The 18,944-nt window shown below is 39.8% G+C and overlaps 1 protein-coding gene across 1 annotated transcript; it reads left to right on the forward strand.

Annotated features, from left to right (window-relative positions):
• On the forward strand, window positions 1-16,962 carry fam20a (FAM20A golgi associated secretory pathway pseudokinase). Its single transcript, XM_042508527.1, has 11 exons — window positions 1-788; window positions 3,584-3,777; window positions 3,989-4,039; window positions 7,028-7,106; window positions 8,191-8,283; window positions 10,523-10,638; window positions 11,965-12,145; window positions 13,150-13,259; window positions 13,352-13,433; window positions 14,219-14,278; window positions 16,127-16,962. The coding sequence occupies exons 1-11, from the start codon at window positions 418-420 to the stop codon at window positions 16,395-16,397; spliced, it is 1,608 nt and encodes a 535-aa protein (XP_042364461.1). The 5' UTR covers window positions 1-417; the 3' UTR covers window positions 16,398-16,962.
• Window positions 16,963-18,944: the final 1,982 nt, after the last annotated feature.

Consider the following 18,944-nt stretch of genomic DNA (forward strand, 5'->3'; position numbering starts at 1 on the left):
ATGTTTGTGTACATACGTACCTGCACACACACAGCCACAGTGTACATACTCCCTCTCTCTCACACACACACTCTCACTCTCTCGTCCTCAGAGCAGCAGGTTCCCTGGAAGCAGCCAAACTGTCAGTGACTGTTGCAAACACATGCTCGCTCTCGGCTCGGCTCTTTCTACAGTCGCTGCCAAGGGAGGAGGAGGAGGAGGAGGAGGAGGAGGAGAAGTGAAGCTGGAGGGAACAGACTAAAACACACAGAGAGAAAAGAGAAAGAGACAGCCTTGGACCAACCTCTGACTGCTTACCTCTCGCCTCTGCCTTGGCTGACTGTGTGGGAGACTGGAGGCAGCCTACAAGTGATGCCTTGCACTCCCTGGAGCAGCACATAGTCAGGACTTTCCTTCTACATTTTCCTCTCTGCTACAATGATGAGGAGAGACCGTCTCTTCCTCGCCGTGACCCTCACAGCCATCTTCTCCGCTGACCTTTACTTTATTCTCCTGCCAAAGCTGCGGAGTGTGGGGCAAATATCCGGACACTTCTGCCCATGTGGTTCTGGCAACCTCACCCTTCCCAGACACGGGGGTCTCGCCAGCCCGCAGCTCTCCAACTGGACCTCTGCGCTGCCCCTGGATGGTACCACATCTGAACCCACTGATGGGGGGTCAAAGCTGGGGAGGCTGTTTGCTCACCCTCTGTACAACATCCAGACTCCGCTGCTGGGGCCGGAGGAGAGGCTGCTGCAGGTGGAGCAGCTGATGGAGTACTACAGGAAGAAGGTGTCACGCTGGGAAAGGTGAGTTTCAGGTGTCATTTTGGATTTTAAAAATCACATTTAGACTTATTTTGTACAAAGTACAAATGATTTTGTAATGGCTGAATGACACAAGCTGTGACTGAAACACAGCTTGTGTTACTCAACTTTATTGTGAAAGAAGATGTTCATTTTGGCTGCGAGGGACTTGTTTGGGCTTGACTGTGGTCACAGGGCAGGGTCACCGACACCACAGTCAAACCCACCGCACACAAACACACATCCAAGCACAAAAACACACTTGTGCATGTGCTCATGATAACAGATGTACACCCACAGACAGACAGCAGGATGTGTAGACAATTCTGTGCGTCATAAAAGTCCAACGTGGAGCGGGCCAGTAGCAGAAAACCCCTCGCAAACATGTCATTCTGAGAGCTCGCATCTGGAACGCTCTCTTTAAGGTAAACACGGATTTAAAACTGCTAAAGCCCATCTTAATCTGTGGGAGCCGTAGCCGTCTTGGCTTGCGAAGCTGTCTGTCTCTCCCGACACAGTGCACTCCCTCCAGAGATACAGATTTTGGGCTCTCATGGTGGAAAATAAGAAGAAATATGAGCAATGGATCTCCCACTCTCTGCTGCCTTTAATAAATGTGCACAAAAACAATGGATAGCCCAAAGCCTTGTTTAAGACTTGCAAACTCTTGCAACTCAACACTGCAACAAACACACCCAGGAGAGCTTTAGGACAGCATACATGAAAACCAGTATGTAAAGAAACAGGTTTAAAACAAATTTACCTTTCTTTCAACCTGCTTCATGTGTGTTTGTTCAAGAGATTACCACAGAAACATTCTCCACTTCCTCTTTGCTATCTTGACTCTAAACTCTGTGGTCTGCACTTGTCCATGATGCTGATCATCTTGATCTGTCACTTCAGCTCACTGAGTGATTGATGGCTCATATTTATAGCACTTCGCTCTATCATCTCGGCACTTTATGCAGCCCGTGATGGAGTTTGTTTGGGTTGGGAGATGACCGTCCCACTCAGTGCGGTTGGCTTCTGGCAATGCGGTGCTGCACTCACCACAGACTTATTTGTTTTGGTCTCAGATTATTGTTGCCCAGGATTTAAGTATAGCAGAGAGGAGAGGAGGCTGTGGAAATTCGAAATGTTGTTACAACTGCTATTAAAAACGACAGAGAGCCTATAAGACAACCAATAAAATTCTATATGCGAATACAAAATTGCGCTACAGGCGGAAACAGGCAAATAAAAGGAGTTATAAAACAGGGTGTGCAATAAACTCTGTGAGTCTATTTCCTCATGTAGTGCCTCTTTGATTTCAAACACATTCTTGTAAGATCTGCTGCTGTGAAAACCTGTTGAATGCCTTGAATTTCTGGCACTGACTGTCCCATCAAATCTGTGTTCTTTCTAAAATAAAATACTGCCTTTACAAAATGTTGTAAGACGAAACTTGCAAGGAATGGATTAAAAAAAAATAAAGAAATAAAATAAAACATTTGGCAAGCCGGGTTAAGTAAGAGCACAACAAGAGCCCAAGTATCACAAAACCAGTGGTGAAATGTAACTTGAGTACATTTACCCAAGTGCTGTTCTTAAGTATGACATATTGTTTTTTTTGTTTTTTTTTCATTTTCTTCTACTTAATACACTCTTCACTACTCCACTACATTCAGAGATAAATATTGTACTTTTCATTGCACTACATTAATTAATTGTTACTTTTTACATAAAACTGCTCATGCTTATAAAATATGATGCAGTATTATACTACTAATCTACTCATTAGATTATCTGAAATTAGCTCCACATTGACCAACTACAACATTAAAAATAGTGGTCGTTCCACAGTCCATCATTTCCACTTCTAGGGATAGTACCTGCAAAGAACTGTAACTCTTTGCAAACTGGGGCACCGGGGAAAACGAAAGCGCTATCTTCTTCCTGTTTTGGTGGCACAATAGCTGATGCACTTCCCTTTCACCATAAATCAAGGCTCAGTTTACGGGTTAGATTGCACTCAGTGACCGACAGAATTCAACGTATCCCCTAAAATTGTTTGAACGATGTCAAATAAAGTAGCACCCCCCTTATGATGTAACATACTTAACGTAAATTTATGTAGTTTAGGTTTAGAAAAAGAAACACATTTTTTACGTCCTTTAGTTCCCTTGGTTTCACTCATTTCCAAACAGCAGTCTACTGCAGGAAAATCCTGTACTTTGTGACCCATCCACCAACCCAACCTGATTTCTTATGGAGACTTCCTCCTTCTTTGCTACTGTGGATGCTTCGGTCACATGATCGCAGCCCTCCCAGAAAAGTTATATGCAAAACTGGCTCATGATTATGTAGGATATATACAAATCTTGGTGCATGACTTTTTGCAGGTATACATACAAAAGTGTATGACAACAGCCTGCAGAGCAGAGTGAAAGCAAAGCAAGGCTAACAGAAAACCTAAATGCTGATGGTGTCATTATTCTATAACCATTAAAATTGTGCAATTGACATTTGATTTATAATGTCAAGTTAAAATAAAAAAAACATATTAATATCCACTTTTAAAAACTCATAAACCAAGACATTTAAATGTAAGCATGTAGTTTAACTAGATTAAATGGCATTTATTGAGTTGTTATTTAAAAAAAATCATACTGTGAAAGGAGCCATTTTTCATTTTACTTTGATACTTAGAGTCACTAAGAGTACTTGTTCCACCACTGGATAATCATTTCTTTTGCTTAAGTTGCAATATCACATGTGCATTTCCTACAGTTAACCTTTGTCGGCTTGTTAACCCTCAGACACATGAAATACTACAACGAGGCAGCGGCTGTGTCCAACATCACCGTGACTGAGCATGAAGTGACCTTTGACCCCGATGCCAGCTGGCTGAAGTTCCACCTCGGAATTAGCCGCTATGCTCTGTACTCCCGGGATGACCCTGCTATCCCACAGCTCCTCAAGGATATGCAGGGCATGCCGGTCGTCAGTGCAGGTGAGAGATGGATGGATGGGATTAAAAACATCAGTATGTCGGTGTAAAATTAACTGTGATTGGTGTGGTTGATGTAAATTGTAGCCATCAATTGGTTTTACCTCCTGGTTTGTGCCTTAAAGTGACAGAGCAGTTTTATGACTTTGTTGTGCTGAATCACAGAGGCTGTTAGATGCAAAATTATGAGCTAACAAAGGTTTATTTCTTGCAGATTACACTCAAGATGAGAAGGCACTAAAAGGAGCATGTGATTGTACCCAAGGTATGATCAGTAGGCTTTTATATTTGTTTGGGTTTCTTCATCTCATACGTCATGTTGTGTAGCTTTATATCTTATGTACAGCTTGTAACAGCATGAGTGCTCAGTTTCTGACTATACCCTTTGTTTCTCTCTTCTTGTTCCTCCCTGTGCTTGGCGGCACCGTCAGAGACAAACACACTGTCGCCTTTGTGATAGTGAGGATTTTGTGTTGGTTTGGCATCAAAATCCAGATTTGTCTGTCTGTCTAAGACACTTGCTCTGGGGCATAAAAAAGCAGGCGTGCGTTTGTGTTCAAAGGCAGAGCTTTTAATTAAATGTTTGATGTCTGCATGCACTGAGGGAAGCCAGTGTTTCCAGGCTTCAACCTACACACCAGCCGACAACTACGCTGTCATCTCCTGCTATACCTCTCAGCAGCACGCAAGTGAAAGCTGCAAATATATGGATGGATAATTGAAAAAGTTACTGACAAAGGGGCTTTTAGTGGATGTTATTGTGGGGGAAAATAGAAGATGTGGTGGATGAAGTAATGCAAAGCTACTGTTGGATAAATATAAGTAACATAAGGCTTTTATCTAACAGATACAAATGGATATATAAAAAGAATTCTTGGGTTTTTCTCTGACCTGGACCCCATTTTCCAATGTTTTTTGTGTCTAAGTGACTAATGGAGACAGCTATTCTTGAAACTGGTCCAGTATTGAGAGCGACCGCAGTGGCAAAACATGCTGCAGGGTAACCTCTCATGGCATTTTGGTCAATTTACACCCTCAAAGAGTGCTTGTTGTTGCCACTGACAGGCTCAGATTGTTATTCTGTGTCTGACAACATTATGGAAAGGATCTCTTCTGAGAAATGAAATTTTTCTCTTGATCCGTTCAGTTTGTTATTGTGTGCCACCAAGTCTTGCTAAAGGAGAAAACTCACTCTGAAATCTTGGAAGAGGTGACGTGTTGTCGGAAGCAACAGTAGAAATGTAAGTGAGAGCTAGAGAGAGGAGTGCTGGGAAGAGTTTACAATGTTGGAGTACAGACAGCATAGCTTAGAGTGATCTCAGATATTTTCTTTGTAATAGCTGAATATTTAGCTCATTTTGCAACATGATCTCACTCCCAACTTATCAAACAGCAGTGCTTGGTCAGTGGCACTCAGCATCAAAAATGGACGCAAAGAGGCACTCTAGCAGCAGTGTGAGATGCACCGGACAACGTAATTTTTTTTGCTCCAGGCAACTGCCATGGTATAAAAAGCAAGATAGTCTGTATAGGGTGGGCTGGTCAAACAAACTCTGGACTTTCACTCAGGACACTGCTGTTTGTGTGTGTGAAACCAAAAGTCAGATTAGTTATTTTGATAACTAGGTAGTGTGCTGGCATGTCAAAGTCAATTTTATAGTCAATTGTGTCATATGCACAGGACTGAAATCTCATTTCTCCCAGACCCGGGAGTAAACATGCACATACACAAACAAAGGAAAAGAAAAAAGTATAAAAAAGCACTAAATAAAAGTAATAAATTGTTAAAGAAAGGCACACATAAAAACCAAACAAGCAACAACTTTAAGTGAATTGTGAAGCACACTATGCTAGTCATGTATAGCACATGTTACGTCTGTTACGTTACGTTAGTAACAGACGTACTTAGTTTAAGCCAAACCATGGTGTTAAACCTAAACACATGCTCTTGGTTGCCTAGATCTAAAGAAGTAAACCTAAAAAGTTTTTAAACCTACATTCTAAGTTTATTTCAGAGGAGACTGTATGCATTTCACAAGCAGAAACTGTACATTTTCTGTAAGAGCTAAAGTTTAATTTGAAAAGAGACAATGCATTTAATAAGCAGAAAAGGACACGCCATCCCTGAACATCTAAAATTAATGCAGGAGGGTTACCTGGAATGTCACATTTTGATATGTAGGCACATTGACCAGTTCAGCTTGAGAGTATGATGGATTTTGATAATATGAAAAAGTCTGCGAGATTTCAGAACAATGCTTGTCCTGGAGTAAGAGTAGGTTACACACAGTAATAAATAGACCGGATCATCAAAAGGTAAAGAGAAACAATTTATTTCTCAGTAGATCATAATAGCAATGTCAGCCTGTAAGTGACAAAAACCAAGCACCTAAGTGGATTTAAATAGATGATGCCAAATGCCCGAAGTGGTTACATGCACAGCTGCTGGCTGCAGCACTCTCTCTCAATACTGGACCAGTTTCAAAAATACTTGTCTCCAACAGTCACTTTGACACAAAAACATGGGAAAATATGGTAATGGATGAAAATATCAAAATTTCCTTTTAAGGCTGCAGTATACTTTTTATGTGAAAATGTGAAAGCAAATTGGATGGTTAAGAAAGCTCCCAGAAAGTTCCTTTTTTTTTTTTTTTTTTTTTAGCATTTCACATACTGCTTTTTGTCCTGCCTGTGCCTCACCAGCACAGCGAAGTGGCTGACCACACAAACATCATTCACTGCCAAGAAGAAATGCAACAAAACAATCCGTCCCGTCTGTTTAAATTTAACTTTAAAGACTTACTTATTATTTCAGTTACCAAAGAGCGACACTGTTCATCAGCCAGGCTGTTTACGCCAGTTTTTGGCTCTGTTAGACTCATTTCCAGAAAAAAAATGTACTGATTGTAAACCGTATGTGATTGCTACTATCAGTACCCTGGAGTTTAACAGAGCACAGCAGGGGCAAGGCATGTATGTGGTTAGTCTGGCCTACTGCTGTGACATAATATACAGCCAGACAGAGAAATTGAAGCGCATGTTGCTGAGAGAGCAGAGCGCAAGCTGTTTGACCAACCCCCAATTACTTTATCACAGGGAACTGGCAGATCTAGAAAGTGTTCCAGTTTGAACTGGCCTCTGGGGCATTCAGCTGAAAAGCAAATACTCTGTGTTGACCTCTATCAAGCTAATGTTTAAATTTCTTCATAATGCAAACAAAATGTTTCTGTGTCTTTCTGTGTCTCTGCTTTAGTTGTTAAGCCCAGTGGACATCACCTGAAACTGGCTCTGAAGATGCAAAACTTTGCCAAAGCCATGTTCAAACCAATGAGGTGAGGACTGAAAACACATTTAATGAGTGCTGTCTATATCAAATACCATCAATGGACTTAATGTCAGTGCCCAATAAGTAAAACCTGGAAGTCACTACGTTTACATGCGCAGTTAAGTGGAGCTGGGGGCGAATTGAATTATTGATTGTAGTATGTCGTTTTACTGTCTCCTGCAGTTATGGTCAATTCTGGTCTTTTCAGGTCACTTCCGGGTAATGCCACTTGCGTCAAATTAAAAACATAAAATGGGATATGATCACTGTTATACTGTTTTTCCATATTTGATTTGAGCACAAAATCGGAAAACAGAAAACGAGTCGTTATCTGTTTTATTTTGGTTTTGGAAAGGAACAATGAAAAAATTAGTGTTCTTTCTGGTTTTTTTTTATTTTTGGTTTCATATTGAAAAGTGAGTGAACGAATGATACACAGATTCTTCTTCCAGCTGACCTATTACAACACATACCAAACAAGTTAGCAAGGGTTGCATGTTGAACGGTGACAACAGCAATAACAACAACAACAACAACAACAACAACAACAACAACAACAACAATTTAAGCTGTTCAACTTCTGGGTCAAAGCCCAACGTGGGAACTATGGAGCATGCGCACAACGCCTAGGTCAGTTCAGGTCCGATTGAGGCGTATACATGAAAGAGTTGATCATACTCCAACTGCATTATCTAGGTATGTTAGTCTGATGTTGATAAATTCAACTTAGTTCAATTTCAGTCAGACTAACATGTTTACATGTATTTTGTAAGTCCAGTTTTAGTCAGACCAATGCAATAATTCGACTTTTTCTGACATAATGTAAATGTGCTGACTGTAGTTCTACAATCCATTTTAAACACATACACATTAAATTACAGTACATTAGCTCACGCTATGTTAGTTTAAGTCAAGCTAAATCATCTAGTATGTGTAAAAATGACAGTACTTGTGGTGTTGATTATAGACTGTAGACTATTATAACTGACAGCTTAATCACTGTGTATGTCTTGACTGTGTGTGTGTGTGTGTGTGTGTGTGTGTGTGTGTGTGTGTGTGTGTGTGTGTGTGTGTGTGTGTGCACGTTCCAGGCAGCAGAGGGACGAGGAGACTCCAGAAGACTTCTTCTACTTCGTTGATTTTCAGAGACACAATGCAGAGATTGCTGCCTTTCACCTGGACAGGTGCAGCCCTTCTCTCCACTCATAATACTCATTATCACTTCATTGTTTTTATTGTTTTACTACCGTCTATCAGTGAATTTATGCAGCACTGCTGCCTTGGGGGAAGTTTTAGTTCTTGGTGCGCATCTGTCATTTTACTGCCTCAGTTATGGCTCTGGTGCAAACTCAGGTGCAACAAATGTTTTTCTTCCGGCCCTTTATTTTTAAAGCACAATACATGATGCAAATGTACAACTAAAAACAGGAACACAGCATGTAAAAATGAGTTATGAATGGATTCAAACGCTGTTAAAAATTGTGAACCGCAGGGTAACATTTTTAAATCATGATCAGTTGCGAAACACATAAAATGCATAGTCATTATTTATAAATCAAACTTTTGATGTCATGCTAGCGGCATGGCTGGTGGGATGTATGGCAATGTCAGCCGGTCCTTCACTTTGATCCAGACTGAAGTATTCAACAAGTATTGGATGGATTGCTGTGAAATTTTGAACAGACATTCATTGTCCTCAGAGGATGAATCTTACTGACTCTGGTGATCCAGTGACTTAAAGGCATGGTCCACATGGACACAGGCAATTTTGTAAAAGGGGCTTTCCTTCCTTTGTTCTCAAAAAAACCCTCCCACAAACAACTGAGGTCAAGAGCAAATCCACAGTTAGATATAAAAACCAAGTTATAACCAAAACCCTTAAGTCATGCAAAGAAGTAGAAAATTTTGGCCAAACAAAAGCCTGAAAAAAAAGCTAAAAAAAACAGTGACCCTTGTAACACTTTCTGACACCTCTGTTCTTCAAAAAAGTGTAAGAGTATCTTTGCATTTATAGCTAAACATGTAAAAAAAATCCTCTGAGCAAGATTAGAACCAGAACTTGTATTCACCACGTCCAGCATTGCACAAAGTATCATCTCATTTGTGATGCTTTAAAAAGGAGATATCAGCACACACTCTGTCACATTTCGAAAACTCTGTTCTTTACCTACAAAAGGTTAGTTTTTGGAGACCTAAAACACAGGTTGCATGTGAACAAAATCCAACAAAGTCCAGGCCAAAACACATAAAAAAAGCTGTCTAGCTGCCAGCATAATTTCATAGATTCATAGATTAGTGCATACTAAATCAAAAGGTGTAGAATTATATCAAAAGGCGTAGAATTATATCTATCTACCTATCTATCTAACTTCTAAATATGTAATTTGAATGATCAGAGATGAGTTTTCAGGGGTTTGATCAATGCCTGCGGAGGAACTTTAAAGACACAGAGGAAACATTCCTGTCGTAGCATACCAATGATGAACAGAAACAAAACTTAGTCATGTAATAATCCTATTAATCCTAAATGGTTTCCATCAAATACTTATAAATGAAAACTACGTCTCCTGCTGCCAACAGATAAACCACCCACCATATGCAAAGATTGCAACATGTTTGCCCAACCCTGGATTTCCAAACTAGCTGATCAGTAAAAACCACAGGCTATGGGCAAACTCTAAAACACACACACATTTTGTGTAATTGCACATAAGTTGAGGTGATTCACTCTGAAACACAGTCATCGGAGCTAGACAGTATCATTAAGAAGCTGCACACAATGATAAGTCATCGCTTCACCACACCAGACAGAAAACAACAGGAGTGCCACGTCACACTGTAATTATGTTACTACTCTACATATCTGCTTATATTTTATATTAGTCCTTAAAATATAAGAATCAGTAACAGCTACTGTCATCAAACATAAAGAGACAGATCTTCTCTCTCTTGTTTTTAATTCATGGCGGTGTGTTTTTAATCCGTGGCGGTGTGCTGTCTCTCCCTGTTGTGTCTGCGTTGGCTGCCAAGCCCTTATCATCATCTCTAGAAATCAGCAGTTGGGGAATGCCAACAAGCTGAGAAACAGCCATTCAGCTTCACACACTGATTATTGTTTGATTACTGTTTGCGAGACATGACTGAAATATGGCCCTCTGGGAGGTATAAGCTCTTGATGGTGTGTATGAACACAGACAGCAAAATTACACAGCATGGAGGCTGTCAGTGAGGCGCTTTAATTGATAAGAATCAGTGGAAATGAAACGCGGGTTCCTGTGAAATGAAATGAGGAGACAGAGATAAGGATACCATCATTTTGACAGGGTTCACATTACATTTACATTAAATGTATGTAGGCATGAACTGTGTGGACTGAAAAAAAAGTTCCAATTTTAGTTTTGATCTCATTAACTTATTTTTTAGGATCCTGGACTTCCGGAGGGTCCCACCGGTGTCCGGCAGGCTGCTGAACGTCACAGGAGAAGTCCTGCAGGTGACCCACAATGAAGACCTACGAGCTGTCTTCTTTACCTCACCAGGTAAAGAACCAGCAGGTGTTTTATAAACAAATTCTTTAACATTTAGGGAAGTACATTAATTCACTTTTTTTTGCAGAGCACTAGATGAGAAGATTAACTCTTTGAAACCTGGATTGACATAATTTTATTTGTGCTGCGTTCAGACACCTTTTACAAGTATTTACACTTTTGAACTAACTGAGCTAATGGGTTTGATTTTCTTTCAGAAACATGGGGAAAAGGCAATGAGCAAATTGACAAGAAATGTGCTGCACATTGCAAGAAATTAGTAGATTTAGCTTTTTTTTTTAAGCTAGGTAAAAAAAAAAATGTCCAGGAAACTATATTTCTTATTATTTTAATTATATATTTGAAATTATTTTCCATCCATTTTCTTCCACTTATCCGGAGTCGGGTCGCAGGGGCAGCAGCCTAAGCAGGGAAGCCCAGACATCCCTCTCGGATGTCTCTGGCATGACACCTGACCCCTTTGGCCCCTCCTACAGGTGGTGAGGAAGGAGGTCCCAGGTCGCCTCTTTGGGCTGTGCCCGGCCGGGCCCCACGGGTAAAGGCCCGGCCACCAGGCGCTCGCCATCGAGCCCCACCCCCAGGCCTGGCTTTGGGGGGGGGGGCTGAGGTGACCCGCATCTGGGCGAGGGAAGCTTTGAACCATTTTTCGTTTTCATCAGAAGGGGTCCAGTGAGCTACACTTTATCTGGTCCCTCCCCTAGGCCCTGTTTGCCATGGGTGACCCTACCAGAGGCATAAAACCCCGACAACTGAGCTCCTAGGATCGCTGGGACACGCAAACCCCTCCACCACGATAAGGTGGTAGCTCAGGGAGGAAATTGAATTACAAGTTTATTTTTTAATAACTTTTTTTTCAGGTAATTTTCTTGTTTTTGTTTTATTTGTTTTTGATGTTGGGTTTTGCTTTTTTTAAAACATCAAGTCGGGTTTTAAAGGGTTAATACCACTCATTAGTGGCGGACTCAGGCTGTCTGAGGGTGGGGGTGGGTGGGTGTTTAGATTTCTTTTGAGATTCTTTGAAAAGTTTTGAAGTTTGGATATTTGTATAATAATGCTTAGTGGATGTTTTGTGACACTTTTCTGTTGATTTTGATTTTTAGCAACACTTTAGTATCTGCAGTGTGTCCCTATATTTTTGCAAACAACACATATCAGTGCTAAACTCAGCCTGTGAGTTATTTTGGTTCTGGTTTGATGTTTCTCTAGTTGGTGGCGCAGCACACAGTTGGCAAGAAAAGCAGAGCTGATCAAACAGCATGTAATTGTATGTGAACACAAGTCATTTTGCATTCAACCATTTCTTTCTGATCCCAACAGCAAACAACACGTGCTTCTTTGCCAAGTGCCTGTACGTGTGTAAGACGGAATACGCGGTGTGTGGGGGCCCTGACCTGCTGGAGGGCTCCCTGTCTGCATATCTGCCCGGCCTCAGCATCGCTCCCCGCATCTCCATCCCCAACCCCTGGATACGCTCCTACACCTTTGCTGGACGTGAAGAGTAAGACATCTGTGCACTCAAGAGGAGTAACATTTTGTTTCATAGACATACTAACACACTTACTTACGTATTTGCATTACTTCTTTAATATTATAACACACTGAATATAAATATATATGCAGTTTAATAAAAGATCTCAGACTTTTTCTAGACTTATTTGAGACTTCTTCACCTGCAAAATCGTAGTCCAGGAAGCTGGTCTCAGACGATCTTTCAGTTGAAGACACTGGATGTTGAGGTCCTGGGCTGGAACGGTTACATGTGGTCTGTGGTTTTGAGGATGCTTGGATGTACTGCCAAATTCTAAGAAACAACACTAGATATGGCTTATGGTAGACAAATGAGCATTCAGTTTGCGGGCAAAAGCTCTGGTATTTTGTGTGCATAGAAAAAGTCTTAGATCTTTTTTTTTTTTTCAACAGAAGTGTTACTTTTATATTTTTATTCTGAAGTGTAGCTTTCATATTCACTTTTGTTCAGTGTATGTGGCAAGGATGTTTTTGAAAATATGCTCGCCAAATGTTTTGGTTAAAAGGTGCAAATGTATGGTCTTTTACGGACTATAACCCAACTGCGGTTTAGTCAGTTGGTGGCCTCCAGTCAGACTGTAAATTCTAGTATTTTCAAAATTAAATAAAAGACCAGATGTCCCATAAATTCTGTTGATGCTGAATTAAATCAGATGTTTATCTCTATGGTCAAAGGCTTTTCCAATTAAGGGTAAACAGATGAAAGAGTGCTCTGTTTAATTTGACCCTTTCTTTCTTTACTACACCATCCACTATTCGTCTAACCACCTCTTCCTGTTTTCATCCATAAATCTGTGGATTTCTTCATTGTATTATCACAATAATACTTTCAAATCTAAAACCCGAGGGGTAATTTTAAACAGTGTTTTCTCAAATTGTTTCAAATGTTTGGTCAAAAACATCCAAATGCTGTAAACAGTTCCTGGATCAGATCTTGTGAATGACGTAATTTGTGTCCTTTATATTTTTTTAAAGGTGGGAAGTGAATCCCTTCTACTGTGACACGGTAAAGCAGCTGTATCCCTATAACTCAGGCAACAGGCTCCTCAACATCATAGACATGTCCATCTTTGACTTCCTCACAAGTATGTAAAAACATTTTATCATTTACTATTTACATAAATGAACTTGAACTCTTACTGTCAGATCAAATACATTTTTTGTGTTTCTGCTACAGGCAACATGGACAGACACCACTATGAGATTTTTACAAAATTTGGGGACGAAGGATTTCTTCTCCACTTGGACAATGCCAGAGGGTGAGAAAAAGGAGACATGTCATTGTTTCGACTTCCCAGAACCCCCATTGGTCTGAAAAATATCCCATTGGACCAAAAGCACATTTTTTCAACTCCTCTTATCCTAAAAACAAACATCCAAAGTTCTAAAGTTCTGCTAAAAACTCAGTTAATATCAGTTTCCAAGCAGCATTTGAGCCACTGATCCCAGGTGTTTTGAATTAATTTATTTTAACTGAATATACTTTATTTTGAACACTAAAATAGATGAAGAAAGAAAAATGTAATAATAATAACCTATAATCATAAAACAACTCTCTGCCCAAGTGTCTTTCCCACACCTAAGCCACCAAAAACCAGTTCATGCTCTTTATACATATAACCAACACTTTGTGGCGTTTCCCAGAGGCACTGAAGCTAGTTATTTTTCACCAACCCGTCCTGCTTTGCAAGCAACATTTATGCCACCAAACATGGGCATGTTAACCCAAAATATGTTTGCTATAACCAAGTGGTCCCTGTGCCTAAACCTTACCCCACAGTGACCAAATCATTCTTGATGAATATATTTGTATGTAGTATTGTATCAAGAAGTTAACAGAAAACATATAATACTTTTTTTTTTTTTTTGGCAATTGGGTAGTGCAACTTCAGGGTGTGTTTCTTTTTGGAGAAACATGAGTCTGGGATAACTAGCTATTGGAGAAATGAGCTTTTGGTCTAATGGGACAAAAAAAATTGATTGAGAACATTGAATTATTGTGAGATTACTGTGGTTTCATTACCTCATTGCATCTTGTGCTCAGGTTTGGGAAGCACTCTCAAGATGAGATGTCCATCCTGGCTCCTCTATCTCAGTGCTGCATGTAAGTGTAATGTTGTCAAGTTAGGTAGCTTTTGTATTTTTGTATCTTTTTAATTGCACTTTTAACAGGTTTAAAGTTTCTGTATGTGACTTTCACAGTATTAAAAGAGCAGCTAACAACTGATGCTTTACTGCTATGTAAAGATACAGATACAGTAGTCCTGAGCAGAGAGCAACATCACACTCCCTCAATGTTGTAAACTGAGCTTCTCTGTTCTCTGTTGTGGTGGATGGTCCTGCCACGCATGCACGTTAGTGCATGTGAGTCCCTGTCCGTGCATGTTACCGATAAACTAATTGCTGCTGCTTTGCATTGCGCTAATATGGCGGTTACCACTGATAACCATTGTGGAAGGATAACGCCCACCCTGTGTTAACGCCCTTAGCTCTGTCAACACTGTTGCTGTTTTTTTTGGAACAGTTGGAGCTGTTGTTCAGCCACCTCACACTTTATTTTTTAAGATTATTTTGGGTTTTTTTTTTTTGGGAAAATACAGCTGAAGCTGTTATGTTTAATTCATGATGATGACCAAAATGTAGAACAAACTTTAATGCTGATTTAAAAAAAAAATCTCCAAAACTAAGGGACATCATGAACACAGCAAAGAACACAGGAAAAACTCAGCAGCAAACACAGATAAACTGACAAAAGACAAGAGGAGAGACTCAGGTATATATACACAGAAACTAATCAGTGGAACACGACACAGCTGGAGAAGGTAGACACGGGCAAAAGGAGGTAAACAAAGGGGTTGGCTGATGACAAGGGTGTGGTAGGGAACACGAGGTTATTGCTAATGAGACTGATTCAGAGCAGGTGTGCCAGGAAGACTGAGATCAGGCAAGGACAAACGAGGCAGATGAAAGACAGGTGTGACAGAAAACAGGGAGAGTGAGAACTGGGCGGAGATCAGCCCAGATTAAAAACAAAGCATGTATTTAAACAGAAAATGCAATGTGTTGAACACCCAGTTGTGTCACACTGGTGCTCTGCCTTTTAATTCGATGGGTTTAATTTCAGTTCAATATAAAAAGGCTTTATTGGCATGGGAAAATTTACATCTATGTCGCTAAAGCAATTGTGAACAAATTGTTGTTTTTCAATCTGTATACAATAAATTAAGATCTACCAGAATTTTGTTTATATGTTTGTCACTTCTGATTGGGTACACCTCCAGCACACCCATCAAACAGGAGAAAACATACCTCAAAGCCAGTTGCACAGCGTTGTGCACCGTTTCATGCTGTTTCAAGGAAACATGTTGTTGAATCTGGAAACCGTAGCACAATAGTGCACACTGTTTCCAAGCAAGTGTGCTGTAGGACTGAGGAACAGGTGATACTAATCAGGGTGAGGAAACACACAAAGACAGGAAGTAAAGCCAGACGTGACACATGAGGAGTGAATCTACAAAATAAACCAGGAAACAGATACAACTAGGGGTTGACTGATATTGGTTTTTCCAGGCCGATAATGTGTTGACCTCTAGATACAACATGAATGAATAACATGAAACAAGGAAACAGAACATAAAACCCCAAAACATAGTCCTCAAGATAACAGACAAAACCCCGGATCATGACAGAAGCTAGACAGGAAAGGGGGGCAGCAAAGTGCAAGTGGAACCTGGTGAGCTACAGGGCATCTCTCAGCCAGCTCCATGTTGAGAGCCATGTGCAGACAATCCTGGCTCAGACTCCTAAATATCGCACACAGCTCCTTTAATATCAAAACTGAACACACTTAAAATGCTATCTGAAACTAATAAATAGGGAAAATCTATTGTCATTTTTAAAGAAGGAAACAAGTTTCGGAGGGAAATTGAATTTCTCTTTTCTCGCCCTTTAGGATAAAGCGCTCCACACTGCTGCGGCTCCAGCTCCTGGCCCGACCAGAGTACAGACTCAGTGATGTGATGAGGGAGTCTCTGCAGGGAGACTCTTTACAGCCAATCTTGACGGAGCCGCACCTGTTAGCGCTGGACCGCAGGTTACAGAAGGTACTAAGAACAGTCCAGCGCTGCGTCCGCCGGCTGGGCGAGGACGAGGTGATCACAAAGGACTTTGTCAAATCCACTGTGAGACCTCAGACTGCCACAGAGACTGAAAAGGTCAGGTAACACAGGATGTCGCCGCTCCTCTCCATAGCTGCTCTTTGCAGCACAGAAGACTTGATGATGAAGCACAGAGAGCTAACAAGGCTCAGATGGTTTGAAGGAACAAGCCATAAATGGAAGACGCTGTGAAATCTTGAGAGCTTGTCAGAAGGAAGGCATCTTAATGCGGAGGTTCAAAACTTGAATCACTCCAGGCCTCAAATTCCTATCACAGAAGGAGCCACACTTTTTATTTCCTGTTGTTCCCCTCATAGTCATAAATTCTTTCAGGGGTGCATTTTATGACAGGGCTCTAACTTTTTATGTCCACCTACACAATCAGGTCGATTTGGAGTTAATACATTTAAATTAAACTAGTAAAACGCACATTTTAAACACCACAAAGGATTAATTTGATACATTATACCTTTGAAACTTGAGCTAATTGGTATTTCTTTCAAAAACATGGGGTGAAGACAAGACATGGCCCACAACATAGCCAGAAATTAGTTCAAAGGTACAAGAAAATTAACCGAAAAAAGGAAAAATTTAAAACACACAAAAAAAACCCCCCACACACCCCTCATTTTTCAAAAGAAGTCAAACCAATCTGCTCAGGTTTTAAATAGTTATTTAGCTTGTGAGAGGCGTCTGAACGCAGCACAATAAAACTGATGTCGATCCAGGTTTCAAAGGGTTAAGCCACAGGAGCTCTCTCGCTGTCTTAAACATCAAAATCAATGCAGTTAATATTAAGAAGAGAGAGCTGTGATGCACTGGATCAATGGTTTGTCAAATTAATACTGGTGAATATTGGGATTATGGAAAGAGAGATTTGTGTGTCTATTTGATGTTATAATTATAAAAAATAAAGTTATTTTGAAGAGATATTACCACCTGCAAGTAACAGAAGTGTCAGTGTGTGTGTGTGTGTGTGTGTGTGTGTGTGTGTGCGTGCGCAAGAAAAATGCTGCCTATTAAAACTGCCTTTAAGTTTCCTCCACCCCGTTTTCCAGACTTGTAAATCCTTCAGTGTTTAAACAGCTTCACCACATCACTGTCAATTAAAACAGGCTGAGAAAGAGTAACGACTCACCTAAAGCAACACAGAAATGTGTTACACCACTGTAATAATTCCTATGTTTTCCTAATATAAAGCTGTGAATGCGTCCTCCTGTGAACATGTTTGAGCTTCAGCTTTTTTTTTCTTCTTATCCATCAGACTTGATATATTCCAGGTCTTCGTGTCATGTAAAGTAGGACGGACCACAGCTATTTTTAAAAGATCTCAGAGCTGGGGAATGATGCCAAAAAAGTCAGACATCAGCCTGACAAAGCAGGCTGATATGCAGCAAGATATTAGAATGTGCTCTCCAATGCAGGTAAATACCTTCATACCACAGTTTATCTTCACTACAATGCAGCAGCAGGAATATACTTTTAAAACCCCAGTTGAAAATGAAGAATGGCAGATTAGGAAATGAGGGAACACAGTGAACTTTTCCAACTCCACATAACTAAATAGCAACAATTTTTAAAGCGGCAAAAGTTGGTAGTTTCCTCTGAGCCAAGTATAATTTTTAATAATTAAGTTGAAATACCTTTGCTCATTATTTGAAAATATCACTGCATGGAAAAATGACCTAAGTTGCTTAGTCTTAAATCCTCTTATAGGAAAAAGTGAGCGATTATTAAGCAGACAAAGCATGTTCATAAAATAATGAGAGTTGACAAGAGGAATGAAAAAATAATATATATATAGATTAAAATATAATTGACTTTTTTTTTGAGTTAAGGTGCAGGAATTTATACCTTATCATCGTAAGGCTTTTCTGCACGTACAGCAACATGTCTCCCCCTTGTGGACAGATGGGGCTGCACAATATGAGGAAAATATACAATAACATATTGAATATTGCAATAATAATATTACTTGGGATAAATACACAGATATTAAAATGTACTCTGTTCTCCCTGGTGCTTTCTGGTGCCTTTACTATAGTGCTGAAAAAGTTGCTTATTAAATTTGTTATGAAAGGAAATGTATAACGTTCTTGTATCAAACAAAATCAACATGTTAAAATTCCTTTAAATATAGTGGAAAAAAATGAGTTGCAATAAAATAATTCTATGAGGAATCAACCATGTTCATAATTACAGTAATTAAGTATATGACACAATTCTTGCTCATTAATGTGGAATATTTGGTGGACTAATTCAGATTTTACTCAACTTAAAAACATGGATTCATAATTATGGTAACAGTACATCACACGTTGAAATTCCCTTTAATTTGTGTGAAAAACTTATTTTTATGCTTGTTTTTTTAATCAACCTTTTTTTTAAATCAAATTTGTGCTCATAAAGATGGTCATTAAAGAATTCATCATCATAATAACAAACACGTTTTGCAGTTGATATCTCATACAAGTTAATTTTTGGAAATTTGTTTTCCACATTTTAATTCTTAAGTGATTTTATGTACTTTTTATCACAATATTAATGAAAGTTGTTTAAAAACAGTTTTTACATTATTTGAGTACGTAAAAAAGATTGTACGCCTTCCCCAAC

The sequence above is a fragment of the Plectropomus leopardus genome, chromosome 19 (assembly GCF_008729295.1).
Source record: "Plectropomus leopardus isolate mb chromosome 19, YSFRI_Pleo_2.0, whole genome shotgun sequence".
Classification (NCBI taxonomy): Eukaryota; Metazoa; Chordata; class Actinopteri; order Perciformes; family Serranidae; genus Plectropomus; species Plectropomus leopardus.

Coding starts and splice junctions, on each gene's coding strand:
- fam20a (XM_042508527.1), top strand. CDS start 418: ATGATGAGGAGAGACCGTCTCTTCCTCGCCGTGACCCTCACAGCCATC. Junction 10,639..11,964: donor TGTCTTCTTTACCTCACCAG/GTAAAGAACCAG, acceptor TGATCCCAACAG/CAAACAACACGTGCTTCTTT. Junction 13,434..14,218: donor CACTTGGACAATGCCAGAGG/GTGAGAAAAAGG, acceptor TCTTGTGCTCAG/GTTTGGGAAGCACTCTCAAG.